This window comes from Perognathus longimembris, chromosome 1 (genome assembly GCF_023159225.1).
Source record: "Perognathus longimembris pacificus isolate PPM17 chromosome 1, ASM2315922v1, whole genome shotgun sequence".
NCBI lineage: Eukaryota > Metazoa > Chordata > Mammalia > Rodentia > Heteromyidae > Perognathus > Perognathus longimembris.
The window spans coordinates 8,090,283-8,108,616 of NC_063161.1; the positions used below are offsets into that span (position 1 = coordinate 8,090,283).

At 55.1% G+C, this 18,334-nt stretch overlaps 1 protein-coding gene across 1 annotated transcript; it reads left to right on the forward strand.

Annotated features, from left to right (window-relative positions):
• The first annotated feature begins 1,227 nt into the window (after window positions 1-1,227).
• Tex33 (testis expressed 33) lies at window positions 1,228-17,618 on the forward strand. The gene is made up of 6 exons (XM_048355964.1): window positions 1,228-1,264; window positions 6,205-6,313; window positions 8,993-9,366; window positions 11,055-11,199; window positions 17,196-17,306; window positions 17,489-17,618. The coding sequence occupies exons 2-6, from the start codon at window positions 6,232-6,234 to the stop codon at window positions 17,584-17,586; spliced, it is 810 nt and encodes a 269-aa protein (XP_048211921.1). The 5' UTR covers window positions 1,228-1,264; window positions 6,205-6,231; the 3' UTR covers window positions 17,587-17,618.
• Window positions 17,619-18,334: the final 716 nt, after the last annotated feature.

Genomic DNA, 18,334 nt, shown 5'->3' on the forward strand with positions numbered 1-18,334 from the left:
TGAGGATGGCAGTTCAAAGTCAGCCCAGGCAGAAAAGTCCCATGAGATGCTTCTCTCTCCATTTTAACCACCAAAAGCCAGAAGCGGAGCTGTGGCTCAAGTGGTAGAGTGCCAGCTGAGATTTGGAAAAGCTAGAGGACTGTGCCTGGGCCCCGAGTTCAAGCCCTAGGACCAACATGCATGCGCATGCACACACACACACACACAGAGCCACACTGTGAATCCCTTTTTACAGCCCTTGTGGCTCCAGGGGAGAGGGGGCCCCTCACCGTACCTTGTTTTAGTCTTCCTGCCTGGTCTTTGATCCCTAGGCATCCAGCTCCGCCTGCCACCATCCCTCCCCCTCCTGTACCCCTCCCTCCTGCACATGTACTCTTAAACCATGTATACCTTTGATATTCTAGTGTCTTCTATACTATTGAACTCCTGTGTACTCTTCAAGAACCAATGCAAGGGCTGGGAATACGGCCTAGTGGCAAGAGTGCTTGCCTCGTATACATGAAGCCCTGGGTTCAATTCCTCAGCACCACATATATAGAAAATAGCCAGAAGTGGCACTGTGGCTCAAGTGGCAGAGTGTTAGCCTTGAGCAAAAAGAAGCCAGGGACAGTGCTCAGGCCCTGAGTTCAAGGCCCAGGACTGGCAAAAAAAAAAAAAAAAAGAACCAATGCAAATGGTCCCTCTGTGACCCCTGGCCCCTTTTCCTCTGAACAGACTTAGTCCTGCCCTCTTCTGACTCCTCCCTTCTCCTAGCATGTCTTTCTTCTTGGTGACACCCAAGGCCAATGGGTTTGGCACACAACCTGACCTGCTCAGTGGATATTTTGGGTAGATGAGTAAATGACACATGCAGTCTCTCCTGTCCTCCGAGTCCTAGCTCTCTCCTGCACCCTTTCCCTCAGCTCAGAGGGCTGATGCCCTCTGAGGTAGTAGTGATCACCATGGCAACTCCAATGAACAGCTGGGAAGCCTGTTCCCTAGCAACCATTTACCGGTCCTCGTCAGTAGTGGTGTGTATGGGTCTACGGTCCCTCGAGCTTTAGGACGCTCCACAGTGGATCAGGGGCTTTGATGGTATGATAGGCCCTGACGAGACGAGGTAGCGAGACCTGTGAGCATGGGCCAGGGCTCTGCCAAGACCTGGGTTCTGTTTTCCTTCTCCCTCCTCAGAGTTACTTGTGAGTGCCAACTGCTCAGGCTGTAGCCGGACCTGCCTTCCCTCCCTCCCTCCTCAATCGACGTCTGCTGGGACCTTCCTATCCAGGTCAGAAACTAGCAGTGAGCCTTCCTTTCTGGGTCAGCTTGTCCAGGATGTTCAGACAGGGAGCTACTGGGGGCTTGTCAATGGGTGGAACAGGGGGCAGGAGTGTGTGTGGGGGGGGGATTAATCTGAAGGAGCAAACTTGAATTTGGCCCAGCTTGAAGATATAGAGCTGTTTTAGTACCCTCCCTGCCCTTATTTTCTGGCTCTCAGTTTCCCTATCATGACAGAAGATTAATTTATAGTTACTCTGAACACGTCGGCGGGCCCTTGTGAAGAAGCACTGACCTACTTGATGTAGAGTTGCTGGGAGCAGGGAATGTAGCTGTCAGCTCTTACTGTGTAACAAGTCATCCCAAACTCAGTGCCTTGGGATGGCAGTGCTGGTCACCTCTCAGTCCCAAGGGTCAAGCTCATAGGTCAGCTTTGGTGGGTCTCTCTCAGGTTGCAGTCCCAGTGAGGGCTGAGGATTCAGCGTCAAGGAAAAGGATCCTTTTCCACTATGCACGTGGCTGCCCAGAGGCCATGTCCATTCCTTGCCACGTGGGCCTTTACACAGGACAACTCCCAACAGGACCCTGACTTCTCTCAGAGTCAGGGAGCCCGAAGGGCCTGACAGAAGGTGTCAACGACTTTGGTAACTCCTTTGGTAACTCGGAGGTGGGCTGTTTCACTTAAACCACGTTCTACTGGTTCGAAGAAGCAAGTCAAAAGGCCCGGACACATGCAAGGACACACTAAGGGAAAAGGGCTCACCGTCGACCAGTCACGTGGCTGCCAGCCACTGTCCACACTCCCGTCCCCCATAATAGACACACCTTGGTATGCAACCTACACCCAGCTGCTCTCAAGATGTCTGAAGTCTCACCTGGTGGTGGTGTGGATGAGGCTCCTGGTGTCCTCACAAGGGGGCCTGGGCCCAGCCCTTCTCCCTGGCAGAGCTCCTAGGACACCTCCAGGTGGTGGTGCCAGGGGGCACGTGCCAGGAGGCAGTGTTCAAACATGAGGACGATGAGGCATGAAGACCTCCCCGGTCCACGGCAATTCTGAAACCCAGCCCGGTGAAGGCCACCAGTTCTTCCTTCCTTCCTTCTTTCCTTCTTTCCTTCTTTCCTTCCTTCCTTCCTTCCTTCCTTCCTTCCTTCCTTCCTTCCTTCCTTCCTTCCTTCCTTCTTTCCTTCCTTGTTTGCTTCCTTCCTCCAGTCCTGGGGCTTGAACTCAGGGCCTGAGCACTGTCTCTGGCTTCTTTTTGCTCAAGGCCACCACTTGAGCCACAGCACCACTTCCTGCTTTTTCTATATATGTGATGCTGAGGAATCGAACCCAGGGCTTCCTGTATACGAGGCAAACACTGTAAAACTAGGCCATATTCCCAGCCCTGGTGTTGGTTTCTTGCTGGGGACAACCTTTCATGGCCCTCAGCTCTGACCTGTGAGGTCCTTCTTCCACCCTGGTCCAATGGTGGGTTTCATTTTCTCTGAAACTATGACAGAAGCCGCAGCCATCTTTCATGGAGTGCTTAGAGAGGGTCGTTACTGCGAAGGTGTGTAGAGGCCCCGCCATCGTGCAAAGAGGCCATGTCAGTGAGGCGGGCTCTTTATCTGCTTAGGGACCTGTTGTGTGACTGGAAAATATTCTGAACCTTAGATCGTGTGTGTGTGTGTGTGTGTGTGTGTGTGTGTGTGTGTGTGTGTGTGCTGGTTCTGGTGTTGGAACTCTGGACCTGGGCCCTGTCCCTGAGCATTTCTGCTCAAGGCCAGCCTCCTGCCGTGTGAACCACAGCTCCACTTTCAGTGAAAGGGCTGGAGAGGAGTCTTGAGGACTTTCCCACCTGGGCTGGCTTTGAACTTCCATCCACACGCGTCTACCTCCTGAGTAGCTAGGATGACAGGTGTGCACCGCCAGCACCTGGCTGCTTTCTGTAGTGTTAGCTTAGCAACAGGTTGTCATCACACTCTCGGTCTCACTTTCCTTCCGGACCTTTCTTAATGTTCCATCCTATGGCAGCTGGAGAGGAGAGTCCTTTTTGGATCCCCCTGCTTGGATCCTCCCTTCGTTCACCTCCTTGCTCTCAGGATTTGCCACCAGCAGAGGACCCTCTCAGGGAAAGTTCCTTCCGTCCCTGTGCAGGAAATCCAAGTCTCCAAGTCTCTCTCTCGGCTCATAGTGACCTGGTTCTTTGTGCCATATACCACAGATGACGGTGTCTCTGAGCTCAAGCTCACATCCCCTCCCCTCCCAGCGCCTGGGGGGAGGGGCGGTTTCTGCCCATCCACCATGTCTGTAGGATGCCTTATGCGTTTCCTGTTGTGCTTCCCAAGCTCCCTCAAGAACCCTCACCAACGGGCCCCAAGCCTCTCCCACCATCCTAGGTGTTCACTACGACAGCTTCCCACGGTGGATACAAAAATATGGCTTGGTCGTTTATTGATGCGTAACGAATATACCATGAAGCTTAGCAGCTGAGACTTTGGGGTGCTCATAGAGGATCAACCAGCTTGTGACCTCACAGTTTCCACTCTCAGGCTTGAGAGGGGGCAGTTGTGGAAGGAGTAGACAGCGTGGGTGTTCCAGGTTCCCCTGGGCCTTTCTGGAAAACAGGGGTTCTTGATGTGAGAATGGGTCACGGACTCCCTGTGAGGTCCTCAGCCTTTCCCAGGAGCCCGAGCTGCGTGTTGGATGCGTTCCTATCTTGGAGGCAGGATGTTCTCGTTCGGGGTCAGCTTGGGGGTCAGCAGCCAGTTCCTGGAACCCGCTCAGAAAGACAAGCAAGGGCACAGGAATTCAGAGCAAAGGTCGTGCGGGAGACGATGGGACCACTGGGGACCACAGCCTGCTCCCCTGTGGGGTCAGGAGTCTCGAGGGTCACGGGACCCACCCCGAGGCTCCTGGCGGTGATTAGGAGACCAGCTGGGCGGGGTGGGGATGAATCCCGGGTCGGCAGGGGCTGGAGACGTAGGCAGGTCCACTCAGGGGCAGGATTCATTCGGTTCTACAAGGAGGGTTGGCTAAGTAGGCTGTGCTTCTTAATAGCTGTTGACCTCGCATCCTGGCCACACAGGGTGGCTTAAAATGTAGCAGCCATGCTCAGAGACTGCGCAGACCAGGGGGAAGCCAGGAAGGGGGTGGGGGTGGGGGACCAAAAACGACACAAGGGTTCTAACCCGGCAGTGCTGAGTGTCAGTGTTCAGGACATATTCTACATGCTTAAGTGTGTGTGTGTGTGTGTGCGCACACACACACACACACACTGGGGCTTGAACTCAGGGCCTGGGTGCCTTCCTTGAGCTTTTTCTTTTTGATCAAGGCAGCATTCTATCCCTTGATCCACAGCTCCACTTCCAGCTTTTCAGTGGTTCATTGGAGATAGGCGTCTCATAGACTTTCCTGCCCAGGCTGGCTTTGAGCAGAAATGCTCACATCTCAGCCCCTTGAGTGGCTAGGATTGCAGATGTGAGCCACCAGTGCCTGGCTGATGTATCCTTTTGATCAGAAGCAAGCCACAAGGTCCAGCCTGTCCTTGAGCAGGATGGGGTGACTCGGGGTGACACGGAAGTATGTTGGAGGTCATAGAAGAGGCAGCAGTCAAGTGATATATAAAGAGAGAGAGACAGAGACAGAGAGAGAGAGAGACAGACAGACAGATAGAGAGATTTCCCCCTCTGCCCGTGCTGGGGGTTGAACCCAGGGCCTCATGCAAGCTAGCCAAGTGCTTTACCACTGAGCTGGGTCCCCAACTCCAAATAACTATGTAGTATTAAAATTAAGAGGAAGTTTTGCTTGTTCATTTTTAAAAGAAATGAGATTGCTATGTTTTCTACCAGGTCTATCAGCAAACCAGCTTGCTGGTGACCTTAAGCAAGTCCCTCTCCCTTTCTGGTCCTCACTTCTTGAAGACCCCTTCCAGCTCTGCCCTATGCTTCTAGAGTTTCTCTAGTGCACAGACCCAGGCTACATTAAAAAAAAAATTTCTACCACAACATTTGCAAATTCCTAGGGGTGTGTGTGTGTGTGTGTGTGTGTGTGTGTGTGTGTGTGTGTGTGTAGACTCCATATGCAGCAAAGGAATATAAGAAAAAGAGTCTCCGAAGCAGCACATAACCATGCAAACTGCAGCATTTGAAGATGGAGAGCTGGTGCTTAGAAGCTTGCAGTCACCTGGCCAGCCTGGGCCCTGCTCCCAGCTCTCCTCCTGCTCTGGCTGCCTAAGCCCTCTTTCCCAGATCACGCATGCTCTGAGATGACATAAGATTACATCATGGTGCTGGTGGCTCCTGCCTGTAATCCTCATGACTCACTGGGCTGAGGATTGTGGTTCAAGGCCACCCCTGAGCAGGAAACTCTGTAAGACTCTATTTCCAATTATCGAAAAACGCCAGAAGTAGAGCTGTGGCTGAAGCAGTAGAGCACTAGCCTTAAGTGAAAAAGCTAAGGGACAGGGCTGGGTTGTAGCTCAGTGGCAAAGCACTTGCCTAGCAAGTGCGATGTCCTGGGTTTGATCCCCAGTACCAAAAAAGAAAAGACAAAACAAACAAACACACAAAAAAGCTGAGGGACAGTGTCCAGGACCTGAGTTCAAGCCTCAGTATCTGAACAACAACAACAAACCCCACACATTCACAGGAAGTGAAAGAACCAGCAGGGTGACGTGGTAATGGCCTCTATTGCAGGCTTGTTCCAGGCTCCAAGGTGGAGCTCCAGTGGGGTGGTGGGGAGGAGAGGAGGGAGGGGATGGAGGGACTAAGAAGGAGGCCTGGAGCCCAGGGCTGCTTGACAGAGGTCTTTGAGACCCCAGCTTTCTGGACAGGGGAGAGCCTGTGGGGACCTAGGCAGAGGCCAGGGCCCGGTAATGGCGGAGGGGGCAGCGGGGAGAGGAGGCCAGTCAGGGGGCGGCTGGACCTCTGTGGTTGCTCCTATTGAGCCTTCCGCTTGTCCACAGACAGAGACTGTCACCCGAGACCCTGCTGCGCATGAGCGCGGGCTGTGTCCCCAGGACCGAGCTTGGAATTGGTGCCCTAGAGCCAGACTCCATGAAGCTGAGCCATCGAACAGGTAGGATGGGCAGACGGGGCTTCTGGAGGGCCAGCCAGCCACATCCTCCCTTCCTCTCACCGGGGCCCTCCACACCTGCCACCCCCCTAATAATCGAGGGGTCACGCTGCTTGAATACAGAACGCAGGGGAAAGGGAATGGCTGAGTTTCTCCCGTCCCGTCGGGCCTGGCGCGGGGTGGGGGTTGTCCACTGGGCTGTGGCAGAATGGAGCAAGGGGTTTGGTGGTCTGGACACTGTGGTGGGGTACTGCAGGCCGGGAGCGGGTACAGCCAGGGCTCGGCGAGGCCCTGGGAGGAGAGGGAGCTTGTCCTGGGCATTGGGAGAGGAGAGGGCAGTCTTGGTGGAGTGGGGGGCAAATCTGTTGTCAGTGTGGCTGGGTCTGCCCAGGTGGGGGAGGGTGGGCAGGTGGCAGGTGGGGAGGGCAGGCCTGTGAGGCCTTCCATAAAGTCCCCTCAATGGTCAGAATCACCTGGGAGCCTTCAAGACCCCCAGTGTCCTCCGCCTCTCTGCCGGAGCTCGGGGAGGGCCCCGGAATCTGTATGGTTGAGGAGGGAGAGGTGGTTCAGAGAAGCGGCCAAACTGAGAAAACTTCTCAGGACCCTCTGATCCTCACCCCAGCCAGAGACACAGGATTCTCACTCTACCCATTTTACAGTGGAATGATGGGAGGGAAGAGGGATGTGCGCCGAGAGTCTGGGATCCCAGACTCATTCATTCATTCACTCACTCATTCATTCCCTTCACAAACATTCGGCTCCCAGAGGACAGGGCCTGGTTGGTTCATTGCTGTGGCCTAGCCCCTGACACCCTCGGAGTCAATGAGGGGCTCTGCTCTCTGAGCCAGAGGACACAAGACACCACAGCAAACCCCAAAGGGCAGGCAGAGGGCAAGTGGGCGATTAGAGTTACCTTGTCACGATTAGAGTTACACTGTCACCACCCTGAAAAGGAGACGACCAGCAAGGGAAGCTGGGAAACAGCTGTTTGCCCCTGAGGTCTTGGGATTCAAGGGGGGGGGCATCCAACCCCACCAGCTGTGGCTGACCAGGCCGTGTCCTTCAGGAAGGGGCGCCCTGGCCCTGCCCTGGGGCCTTTAGCCTTCCCCAGGGTACCCCTTGTGCTTGGCCGCCTGCTGGTGTGGCCTGAAGCCAGCAGGCGGGAAGGGAACACAGCTCTCCTTCCAGCCTTTTGCAGGTAGCAAAGGGGGTGAGGATAAGACGGGGGGGGAGGGGAACAGGACAGGGACGTGGGGAGACATCAGCTTTCTCTGTGCTCAGACTGGGGGATGATCAGAGCCAAGCCCCCAGAGCACCAGTACTCGGTGACTATGAGATTAGAGACGCCCCAACATCTGCGAAGCCCGGGGCTCCCAGCAGCCTTTGCTGCCAAGCTGACCTGGAGGAGCCTGAATGCCTCAAGCAGGCCCAGGGCCCAGGCATCCTGCCTAAGTCCTGCAGGGCTGACGGGCGATTCCATCTCTCCCTGAGGCCTACAGCAGATCCCCAAGGCCTAGCCAGTCACAGCCCAGCACCGAGAAGCTGAGAGACACAACAGTGTGTGCTTACGAGGACTGGAGGAGCTGGCTGCTCCCGCCTATAATCTAGCTGCTTAGGAGACTGAGATCTGAGGACCAAGGTTTGAAGCCAGGACTGGGCAGGAAAAGTCTGTGGGGCTCTTCTCTCCAATGAACCAGCAAAAAGCTAGAAGTGGAGCTGTGGCTCAAGTGGTAGAGCACTAACTAGCCTCTAGTGAAGAAAAAAAAAAAAAAGCTAAGGGACCATGTCCAGTCTGTGAGTTTAGGCCCCAGTATTTACATGTGCATGCATACACACACGCACACACGCACACACACACACACACACACACACTGAAGGAAAGATGGATTCTCCGAGGGAAGCGTACAGCCGTGAGCCAAGGCTAAGGATGGTGCAGGATGCTCAGGCTGGCCTGTCTTCCCTTGTACAATAAGAAAGGAACTGCTTGCACTCAGGTGTTGCCAGAAACCGGTGGGCTAAGTTTATTCCCAGCAGCTTACTGTCAGAGGCACAATGACCTGCTTGTCATCAGAGCAAACCCTGCACGTCAGGCCCTGAGCCAGGGCCACTGGCGGCCAGGTGCAGCGTGGTACACCAGTCATGGCCCCACGCGAGGAAATGCGTGTCTTAGAAATAACTGGGTGCAGTGTTACTTGGGCTCTGACCGCCCCCCCTCCCAACCCTGGGAGGTGACTGGGGGACAGAGGACAAAGCCAAAGCTCAGAAGTGACGGCTCCTTTGGAAGTCGTGACCTGGCCAAGCTGGCAGCCACCCGTGCCAGCCCCCATGGCTGCCTGAGGCCTTCACTGGACTGCTGGGGGGTTCAGGGTGGGGAGTGGACAGGTGGAGGGACACAGAGCGGCCAGACCCCCTTGCTTGTGACCACATTGTTCCCATGGTCAGAAGCAATGCGAGCCAGCCTAGTCCTTGGGTCACGCCTGGCCACTGATGTCACTTCTCCTGCTGTTTCCTTCCTTGGCTGTGTCTCTGGCTCCTGCGCCGTCTGTCATGGGGACTCTGGTCTCTGGGCCTGCCCATCTCCCTTCCCCATTCACGTCTCTGTCCCCTTCCTGCCCTGTCCTTTCTGTGTTTCTCTGTGCGCATCTCTCCCTTTCCCTCTCCGTCTCTCTCGGCCTGGTTTAGGTACAACCAATCTGACCAGGCTTCACCACCAGGACTGCAAGGAGGGCCAGCAGGAGGGAGACCCCTGGGAGACTGCCTTCAGCAACGGGGATACCTCCAAGTTCCAGGCCCCCATCTCCCCAGGTGCCCAAAGCGGTGCGCCGGGGCAGGGAGCCCTGGAGGAGGTCCCGCCTCCGCCCCCTACCCCAGCCAGCCAGGACTCTCTGGGGATGGACCCCCAGTCTGGAGCCCTGAAGAAGGGGGGCTGCAGAGCTCAGCCTGAGGACGACCCCAACCTCGGGGTCCCTCAGGACCAGAAGGCCAGCATCATTCCTAACAACATTCGCCACAAGTTCGGCAGCCAAGTGGTGGACGAGCTAGTGACGGAGGAGCAGGTGACACCCCGGGGGCGGCGGGCAGGGGGAGGGCTGTGTGTGGGGTTCTCCCGGGAGGGCACGGGAGAAGCCACCATCCCTGACGTGACTGAGCCCCTGCTAGGAGGCACTGTTTAACGGCTCCCATGCCTGGCAGCAACAGCTCAGACCCAAAGGCCTCCTCACTCAGGAGGCGGAGACCGGGAAGATCAAGGTTCAAGGCCAGCCCGGGTAGAAGTGTTTGGGAAATTCCATCTCCCAAATAATCATGAAAAGGCAGGGCTCAAGATGTGGAGCCAGGGGTAGAGCACCAGCCTAGCAAACTTGGGTTCAAACTCCATCCAGTACTTCCCCCGCCCCCCAAATCTCCCTAAACCTGCACGTGTGCAGCAGTACATTTAATCTTTCCAACAACCCTACAAACCAGGTAGTAGCATCACCCACTGTTTACCTGGAGAAAGGAGCCTAAGGCTGAGCGAGGGGACCCAAGCTAGCCAAATTCACCCAGTCATGTGAGACAAGGAGCCAGACGGGGCCATCAGGTTCCGGGAGCCTGTCCATCAAAGGCATTGCGATTAGAAGCTTTTCCTTTCAATCATGTTTTTGGTTTAAGCGAGTCTCCCGAAGGCGACAGCAGCCAGTGGATGGACCGCATTTGGTGGGAGTCGGAAGGCCTAGGCTTGAATCCCGGTCCTCCCGAAGGCTAGGTGACCTTGAATAAGCTACGTGTCCTCTCTGGGCTTCAGTCTCTCCACTTGGAGTGTGAAGCAGTCAGACGACATCAGGCCGATAAATACCTAGCTAAGCATCTCAGCCTGCATCCAGGACCAGGGCAGACATGACTAACCGATGCCTGTACTCTTCCCCACCTGCTATACCTGGCTAAGCAGCCATTCCCCAGCAACGGAAGCATTTCTGACCCGAGGCTGAGCATCTTTCCTGCTCGGGCACTCTGCCACAGTGCGGTAGGCCCAGAGAGGTGGCTCAGCCTGCCCGGGGTCACAAAGCAGGAAGATCCCTGCGTCCAGAGACTGTGGCGCAGGCCTCTCCCAGCGTCCCCTCCACCTGTCCTCCTGGGGTGCAATGACCCTTCCCATCAGCCAACCTGAGAGTTCCCGTCCCCGCTTAAGTTTCTTCCCTGTGTCTCCTTGGCCTTGGGACCCCAGGCATCTGGTTTTCCTGCCCAGCTGTGGTATAAATCTCAGGTGCCTCAGAATCCCCTGAAAAAAATCACTTCACAAGACACCCCAGTTCTGTCCTCTGCCCCCCTCCCTGCCAGTTCTGTCTTCCACCCACATTTGGCAAGTAGGGAAAACTGAGGCTCAGAGGAGCAGAGCAGAGGCCCCGGGCAAAGTCGGCAGCTGTCCAATGGCAGGATTTGAACTCAAAACCCACCGAGGGGCTCACTCACCCTGAAATGCACTGGGTTGAGGATGAAACTGGCATCAGCTTGAAGGGCCCCTGATGTGGCGGGGCTCCCTTGCCTGCTTGGGCGGGGGGGGGGGGTCCTCATATTTGCCGGGGGCAATTTCCTGCCTGGTAGGCCTACCCAGGCTTAGCCTCTTGGGTCTCAGTTTCCCCTTGGTATAGGAAGGAGTGGGCGCTCCTGAGAGCTAAGGACTTGTGATAGCTCTCCCTTGCTGGGGGCGAGGTGGGGGAGGGGAGGGCGAGCCCCCATCCCTCGTCTCTCCCCTCCGCCTCCTCATCAGGCTCAAAGGGCCGTGGACGAAGCGACGGGGACCCTGAGGAGGACCAGCTCGCAGGCCGGCAGAACGCAGACCCCTCTGCAGATCTCTCCCACCGTGGCTGATTATTATGATTTGGGCTACAACATGCGGTCAAACTTGTTTCAAGGTGGGGGGGGTCAAAGGGCAAGGGCGGGGCTGGCGAATGGCCAGGGTCTCCCTCCGGAGCATTGGGCGGGGAAGTATCTAGTCCACCTGGTGGGGCCCGAGGGCGCAGTCCGTAGACACGCACACGTCGCGAGGGCATCTTCCAGGCTGGACCCTGAACTGGGGGAGCGCTGGGGATGTGGACTCCGGAGACACCCACAGCGCCTTTCATTTCTTCCCCTGCCCGTCAGCCCAGCCTCGGCACTCTTGATCACGTCCAGTAAGCTAATCCACTGGGTTCAAAGGTCAGCACAGCTCCTCACTAGCTAAGTGCAGCCGTGGGCAAGGATCCACCATCTCCCTGAACCTCCACCGCTGCCAGGGCCGTGGGTGATGAAGGCAGCCTTGAGCCTCTCCTCGCTCGCGGGAAGGGCTCTGTGGGGACCCAGGGGTGCTTGCCCAGGACCCAGGGAGCGTCGTGGCTTTCAGGCCCTCCTCCTCCTCCTCCTCCCCTTCTTGTGTTGGTACCGGGGCTTGAACTCAGGGCCCGAGTTATTTTCCTCAAGGTGGGCGTTCTACCACTTGAGCCACACCTCCACGTCTGGCTTTGTGTTTCGGCCAGTCCTGGGGCTTGAACACGTCTGGCTGAAGCTCTCGGCGTTTGGTATACCCGAGGGCCCACTCCGCTTCTCCCTAGCCGGAGCCTTGCCGGAAGGGGGGGGGGGCACCTTCTGAGGGAGAGGATGGGAGGGAGGAGGCTGCCCCTTCCCGCGCGGGGGGGGGGGGCTGCGTGGCTGGGAGGGCGCCCTTGGCTCCGCGGCATGGGTGGATGCGTGGGGAGTGCTCACTCCGCCTCTCGGTTGTCTGCGGCCTGTGGGGGGTGGGGGGAGGGGCAGCCCATCACCTCCCTAGCGGCTTCCGGACAGCTCAGGAGTGAGGGTCCCCAGGGGGCCTGTGGGGGGGGGCTCCCCACTGCAGAGCCAGCTTGGTGTCCACTCCCCTCTCCTTACTCCAGGCCTCTCCAGTGTTCCCTGGCTTAGGTCCCCGGTCACCGGGGGAACCAGACACCCCGCGGAAGCCTTTCTGGGGTGGTTCTTTGAGCTTGGAGCAGGGGCGGTGCTGGTGGGGAGGGGGAGAGTGGGGCGGACACAGCTCCGATTGTCCTTGGTTCACGGCTGGGGCGGCGGGGAGCCTGCTCTGCCCTCTCCCATTGCTGGTGACCACGGAGCGGTCTTCACGGGACCTTACGCGGAGACGGAAGCGCCTAGTATCTACAGGGAACGCCAAGTCCCCGGCGGACCTGGGGTTCAGCCGTGTTGGCGCCAGCTCCCCGGCCCGATGGTTGGATTTCCCTGAAGGGGCTGGCATCCGCATGCGGTCTGCAAGTCGGGCATGGTCCCCGCCGCCCTAGTCCAGCCGGGCTTCGGAGCAGGACAGTGGAGGGGGCTTGTGCGACGTAGGGGCCCCCATGGTGTGGCAGACACGGACTGAGGGCTGACCACAAGCGAGCGGGAGATGGCATCAGACTGTAACCACAACCCGAGGCACGATCGACCTAGAAAGAAGTGGGGGCTTGTTTGGGCTCTCCATGTTGGAGACAGCAGGCCTTGTTTGCTTCTGCCCCACAATCTCTGTTGGGCTCCACCCCAGGGACTTCCAGTGTATCACCAGGCCCTGCTCTGAGAGCTGCTACAGCCTTGCAAGAGTACTGCAGATCTACCCTCTAGTCCTCAGTCTGGGAGCTGAGCACGGGGGGTAGGGGGAGTGGGGGGGGGGCGGGGGGGGGTGGGGGGGCGGGGGGGGGAGGCGGGGGATAGAGCCACAGGCAAGGGTGAGGCTGACCCAGACACAGCAAAGCATGCTCCCGGGTGGATTTGGTGTGCGTGTAGAACGAAGGCTGATTTCATGTGGCCCTTGACCCGAACACCGAACACCGGGGAGCTATTCTGTTTACGGAGACGGAGATGCCGAGCTCCAGGGATAAGCTCTCCCTTCGCCTTCTCAGGTTCTTGTTTTGCTTTTCACCTTTAATCCTCCAGTCCACCCGGCACAGGTTTCCTTTTGCGTGTGGAGTGGGGGATTTGTTGTAACTGCCTGGGGTGTGGACGGCTTGTCACCTCCCGTCCTCAGTGACAATGAACCTGTCCTCCTCCTCCCCTCCCCCCCACCAGCTCAAGTTCCCCTTCGGGCGCGGGTCGGGTTGCAGGCTCTGCCTCCCGCCCGCCGGGCTCTAGCATGGCACTTGTGTTTACCAAGGTATCACAGGCCACCTCCCCCCCCCCCAACCCTCCGTGGCATCTTGGATTTCCAGATCCTTCACTCTTTCCTGGTCAGTTTTAGAGTCGGCTTGGCAATTTCCCTACAAAAGCTCCTTGGGATTTGTGTGTATGTATGTGAGCTGCCTCCCCCCCCCCCCGCCGGGGGGCTTGAACTCAGGGTCTGTCGCTGTCGCTGAGCTTTGTCACTCAAGGCTTGCGCTCTACCACACTGAAGCACAGCCCCACTCTGGTGGTTCACGGGAGAGGAGAGTCTCACGGGCTTTCCTGCCCAGCCCGGCTTTAAATCTTGATGCTCAGATCTCAGCCTCCCGAGTAGCTAGGGTTATTAGGCATGAGCCACCGGTGCCTGGCTAGATCGGACGGGTTTATAGGCTGGGGGAGTTGGGCTCTGGGGCAAGTTTTTGGATGACCGCTCTCAAATTCCTTTGAGAGGAGTTTGCATCCCAGCTGGCTTTGATACTCGATCGCCATCGTGACCGAGGGCTTTCATCCAAACGGCCACTTCAGCCGTTCTGTTACATAAGTGTTTGAGGCCCTAAGAGCCAAGCTCTGAGCACTGCTTTTAAAAAAATGAGCAGGGAGGAGTCCTGGGCTCGGCATGGGGGGCAGGAAGTGCTTCTCTTTTGATTCTCTGTTTCTCCCTACTTTATCCTGTTACATTAAAATAGATCCTTGCTTTAAAAAAAAAAATACCATACAATGGATTTCTAGCTCTGTTAGTCTGGCTGAACCCTACAAAGTGGGCAACCTCGCCCTTAGAGAAAACAGCACGGAATGATTTCAGTCCCCGGAAACTGCCTGCCAGCCTCCGGCTCCACAGTGATCTCACCTGCTTGGGAGGAATTGCTTGGGAGGGCAGATTCCTTGCTTGTGAAATAGAATTGGGGTGTGAGTTACATTATTCTTTTTTTTTTTTTTGGCCAGTCCTGGGGCTTGGACTCAGGGCCCGAGCACTGTCCCTGGCTTCTTTTTGCTCAAGGCTAGCACTCTGCCACTTGAGCCACAGCGCCACTTCTGGCCGTTTTCTATCTATGTGGTGCTGGGGAATCGAACCCAGGGCCTCATGTATACGAGGCGAGCTCTCTTGCCACTAGGCCATATTCCCAGCCCACGAGTTACATTATTCTTTATTCATATCCTGTGCTTTGGTTTATTACCATGGGATGGGACACTTTTGTGTTGTGCATGCAAGCATGCGCCAGTCCTAGGTCTGAGTGCTGTCCCTGAGTTCTTGTGCTCAAGGGCTGGTGCTCTACCACTTAAGCCACAGCTCTACTCCCGGCTTTTTGGTGCTTAATTAGAGATGAGTCTCAGGGACGTTCCTGCCCTGGATGGCTTTGAACCATGATCCTTAGATCTCAGTCTTCTGAGCAGTTGGGATTACAGGCCTGCGCCGCTGGCGATCAGCGGGAGATGGGACTTTTTGTCTTTCCCTATAATAGCAGATTTGTCTACTTCTCCTTGGAGATCTGTTGGGTTTTCTTTGATCTATTTTGAGATTATTTCAATGTGGCAAGCTTAGAATTGTTGCATGACCTTACAATTTCTTTTTAAAAATATTTTTTCCTCAGTGTCTTTGGCCTTCCAGTCTATTTTGTCTGCTATAAATAAAGCCAGACCAGATTGCTTTGCGTTAGTTTGGTTGATGTGTCTTTTTCTATTCCTTCCATGTTTAGCCTCTTTTTGTGTCCTTTGTAAAGAGTAAGCTTTAAATAATACATATCTGGAAAGTATTTTTTTTTACAGTCAGGAAATCTGTTCAAGCAGTGGACACAACCCACTTATATTTATACTAATTACTGATATATCTAAGTTTATTGCATGACCTGATTTTATGTTTTCTATTTGTGTTTTTTTATGTTGTTATTTTTTCTACTCTTTCTGTATTTGGATTTACATGGATTTTTTTCTCCTTTTTTATTTGTCCTTTTCTATATTTCCTGTCTTTTGAATAGGCCTTTGACAAAGGTTAACAAATTCTAAACTTCATCAAGGCATTAGAACTTCTGGAACATCCTAAAAACCGTAAAGGTATTTACCTTTACTCTGCTTTGCCCTTCCTCATTTTACAGAATTCTGTTTTACAGAATGCATTCCATTTTACAGAATGTTCTTGATAAGCCAACTAGTTTATATAGTGTGGAGCTTGGAGACTCAGGGCTTGGGTTTGCAAATTGATCTTTTATATTACCAGATGTGTGACTTTACAAGTGACTTAACCTCTCTGTGCTCCAATGCCTTCACCAAGCTCAAGGGGAAAACGCTGCTACCTACTTCTTAGGATGTCACGTTCGTGCGATGCTCTGGTTAGCAGACCCAGGGTAACTCAGTGGCAGAGAGCTTGCGTGGTGTGGAAGCTGATCTTAATTGTTGGTCGACTCCATTAGATTGAGAGGCACCTGGGTAGTCAGCAAAGCACGTTCCTGGCATGCCCCTGAGGGCCTCTCAGGAAGACCCACCTTGAATGCAGACAGCCTCAGCCCACAGGCTGGGGCCCAGATGGAAGAAAAAGGAAAGGGGGAGAGCCAGCTAGCACAGGCGGGCTCTGTCTTTCTGCTTCCTGGCTGCCATTATGTGAGCTGCTCTGCTGCCACCCCGCTCCAGACACGATGGATTGAAACCTCTGAAGCCTTGAACGCAAATACATCTTTCCTCTTTGAAGCTGTCTCTCTCAACTGACTGGCATGCCCAGCATATATAAGGCCTTGGAGGAAGAGAGAGAGAGAGAGAAAGAGAGAGAGAGAGAGAGAGAGAGGAGTAACATCTTTATTATTTCACCCCGTACATTAGGTGGTGATGCTGTTTCCTAGATTCCTCTGTTTCTCCTTTGTCTGCCATTCCTTCTCCCATCTCAGCTTCTCCGAGAACATTTCTTTTTCTTCTTGGAAGATGTTGCTTAGAAGTCATTTCAGTGAGGCTATGACGTCAGGCAACATTAGGTCCTGTTTATCAGAACAGTCTTTGGGTTCCACTCTTGGAAGATGGTTGCATTATGAACGATTCTAGATCAATGATTGCTGTCCATTAGCACTTCCATATGAATTCACTTTTTCTCCCCCGTTATTGATGGGTAAGCAAATCATGATTCTCTGTAAGTAAACTCCCTTTTCTCTACAGTTACGGCTAGTATCTCTGTGTCTCTGGTGTTCTTGATTGCGCTGGGATGCGTCTAGACAGGGAACTGCAGCGTGTGGAGTGTGGCTGCATGGTGGAGCACTTGCCTCATATGTACGTACAAAGTGCTGGATTCAGTCCCTCATTTTGTCATCCTCTTCTCAAAAAAAAAAAAAAAGAAGGAATTTCACTTTCAGTGCTAGGAATTGAACCCAGGGCTTTAGTGACTGCTAGACCAACATTTTGCCCCCATGCTGTAGCTCCGGCCTCTGCACAGGACCTGATGTTGCTGCTGACTTTTGACCTTGGTAGCTTACTTCCTCGTGTGTACTTTTAATTTTGTGTATTGAGATACATTTTCTGAAAATACTGGTATCAGTTGCCCCAGGACGGATATCCCAATAATTTAATCTCCCCAGTGTTACAAGGAAAGCTTACTCTTTTATATCGACGAAGAAACAGAAGCTCAGAGAGGCTAAGGGCTTGTCGAAGGCCATCATGGACATAAACAGTGGAGCTGTGGTTTGAACCCGGACTGACGGACCCTGAAACTGATGCCTAGTGTACAGCATAGCGTGGCTCCTCTCCATTGACGTCGGGGTGGTGTCTTCATGGTTTTCCTCAGGGCCCCCCCAGGAGACCAAGAGCCTCATGAAGGCTTCGTACACACTGGAGGCCATCCAGAAATCAGTGCGAGGCATGGAACACTGGCATGGCAGGAAGACGGATGAGCTGGGTAGGTGGGAGTCGGGGGTGGGCGGGAGGTGGGCCCTATCCTCCGGGGCGGTGGGGGGGGAGGCTAAGATCCAGAGAAGGAACTCCGGAGGTGGACTTGGAGAGACGCGGTCACCGCCGGGACTGGGCCATCCTGGGGCTGTGGGGGACCCACGCTGGCCCCTTCTCGGCTTTTTTTGGTAGGACGGTGGCACCAGAAAAATACTTTGAACCTGAGCTTGCAGAAAGCACTGGAAGAGCAAATTGAAGAAAGGCGCAAATCCAAGAGTTCAAAGTTCTAGATAGGAGGCAGAAAGCACCCTCTGCTCCGTTTAGAAAGCGCTGGTAATAAAGAGGGCGCCTATCGGAGCCCCGTTTCTCCGCTCGGCCTGTCTCTGCATGGGAGGGGCACTGGCTGTGTGGTGTCGGGCACACCCATGGAGGAAGATAGGAGCCCGAGGGGATGGACTTTCCCCCCACCCCCCGCCCCCCACCTTCCTCCACGATACCTGCAAGGATGCAAGAGCTGTGTGCGAGTCTTTCTCCAGCCCGGGGCCCGAGTTCTCCTTTGCCCCTGGGTGGGAGGGTCCCACAGTGGATGCTATGAAAGTGGGCTCTGCCCTCTCTCTGTAGCACACCCCGATTGTTTCTAGGTCCCTGTGTGACTCTCGGAGCCCACAGACTTCAGCTACATTGGCCACAACCTTCTTGTGCTCTAGGGGGTGGGTCTGGTCCACCTCAAAGTGATAGGCTCGGGAGTGGACCAATGAGATGCGAGGAAAGGTGTAGGTGTGTGAAGCCCCTGGGGGATGTGTGTGTGTGTGTGTGTGTGTGTGCATGTGTGTGAAACGTGGCAGGCACAGCCGTGCAGGCTTGCACCCACACACACCCAGGCCCTGGACAAACCGCGGACTTGCTGTAATGCGAGTCTGGGTGTTTCCTCATTGTTTAAGCCTCTTGGGAACACGGTGATCTTTTCCAACCTCTTTGGCTGTTTTGGAACATGAGGAGGTATGTTTGGGTGGCCTAGGGGGTGGGGGCTGGGGCTGC

Excerpts from the sequence above, each read along its gene's own strand:
- Tex33 (XM_048355964.1), top strand. The coding sequence starts at position 6,232 with ATGAGCGCGGGCTGTGTCCCCAGGACCGAGCTTGGAATTGGTGCCCTA. Across the intron at positions 6,314-8,992 it reads GAAGCTGAGCCATCGAACAG|GTACAACCAATCTGACCAGG; the intron begins GTAGGATGGGCA and ends GGCCTGGTTTAG. Across the intron at positions 17,307-17,488 it reads CAGGAAGACGGATGAGCTGG|GACGGTGGCACCAGAAAAAT; the intron begins GTAGGTGGGAGT and ends TTTTTTTGGTAG.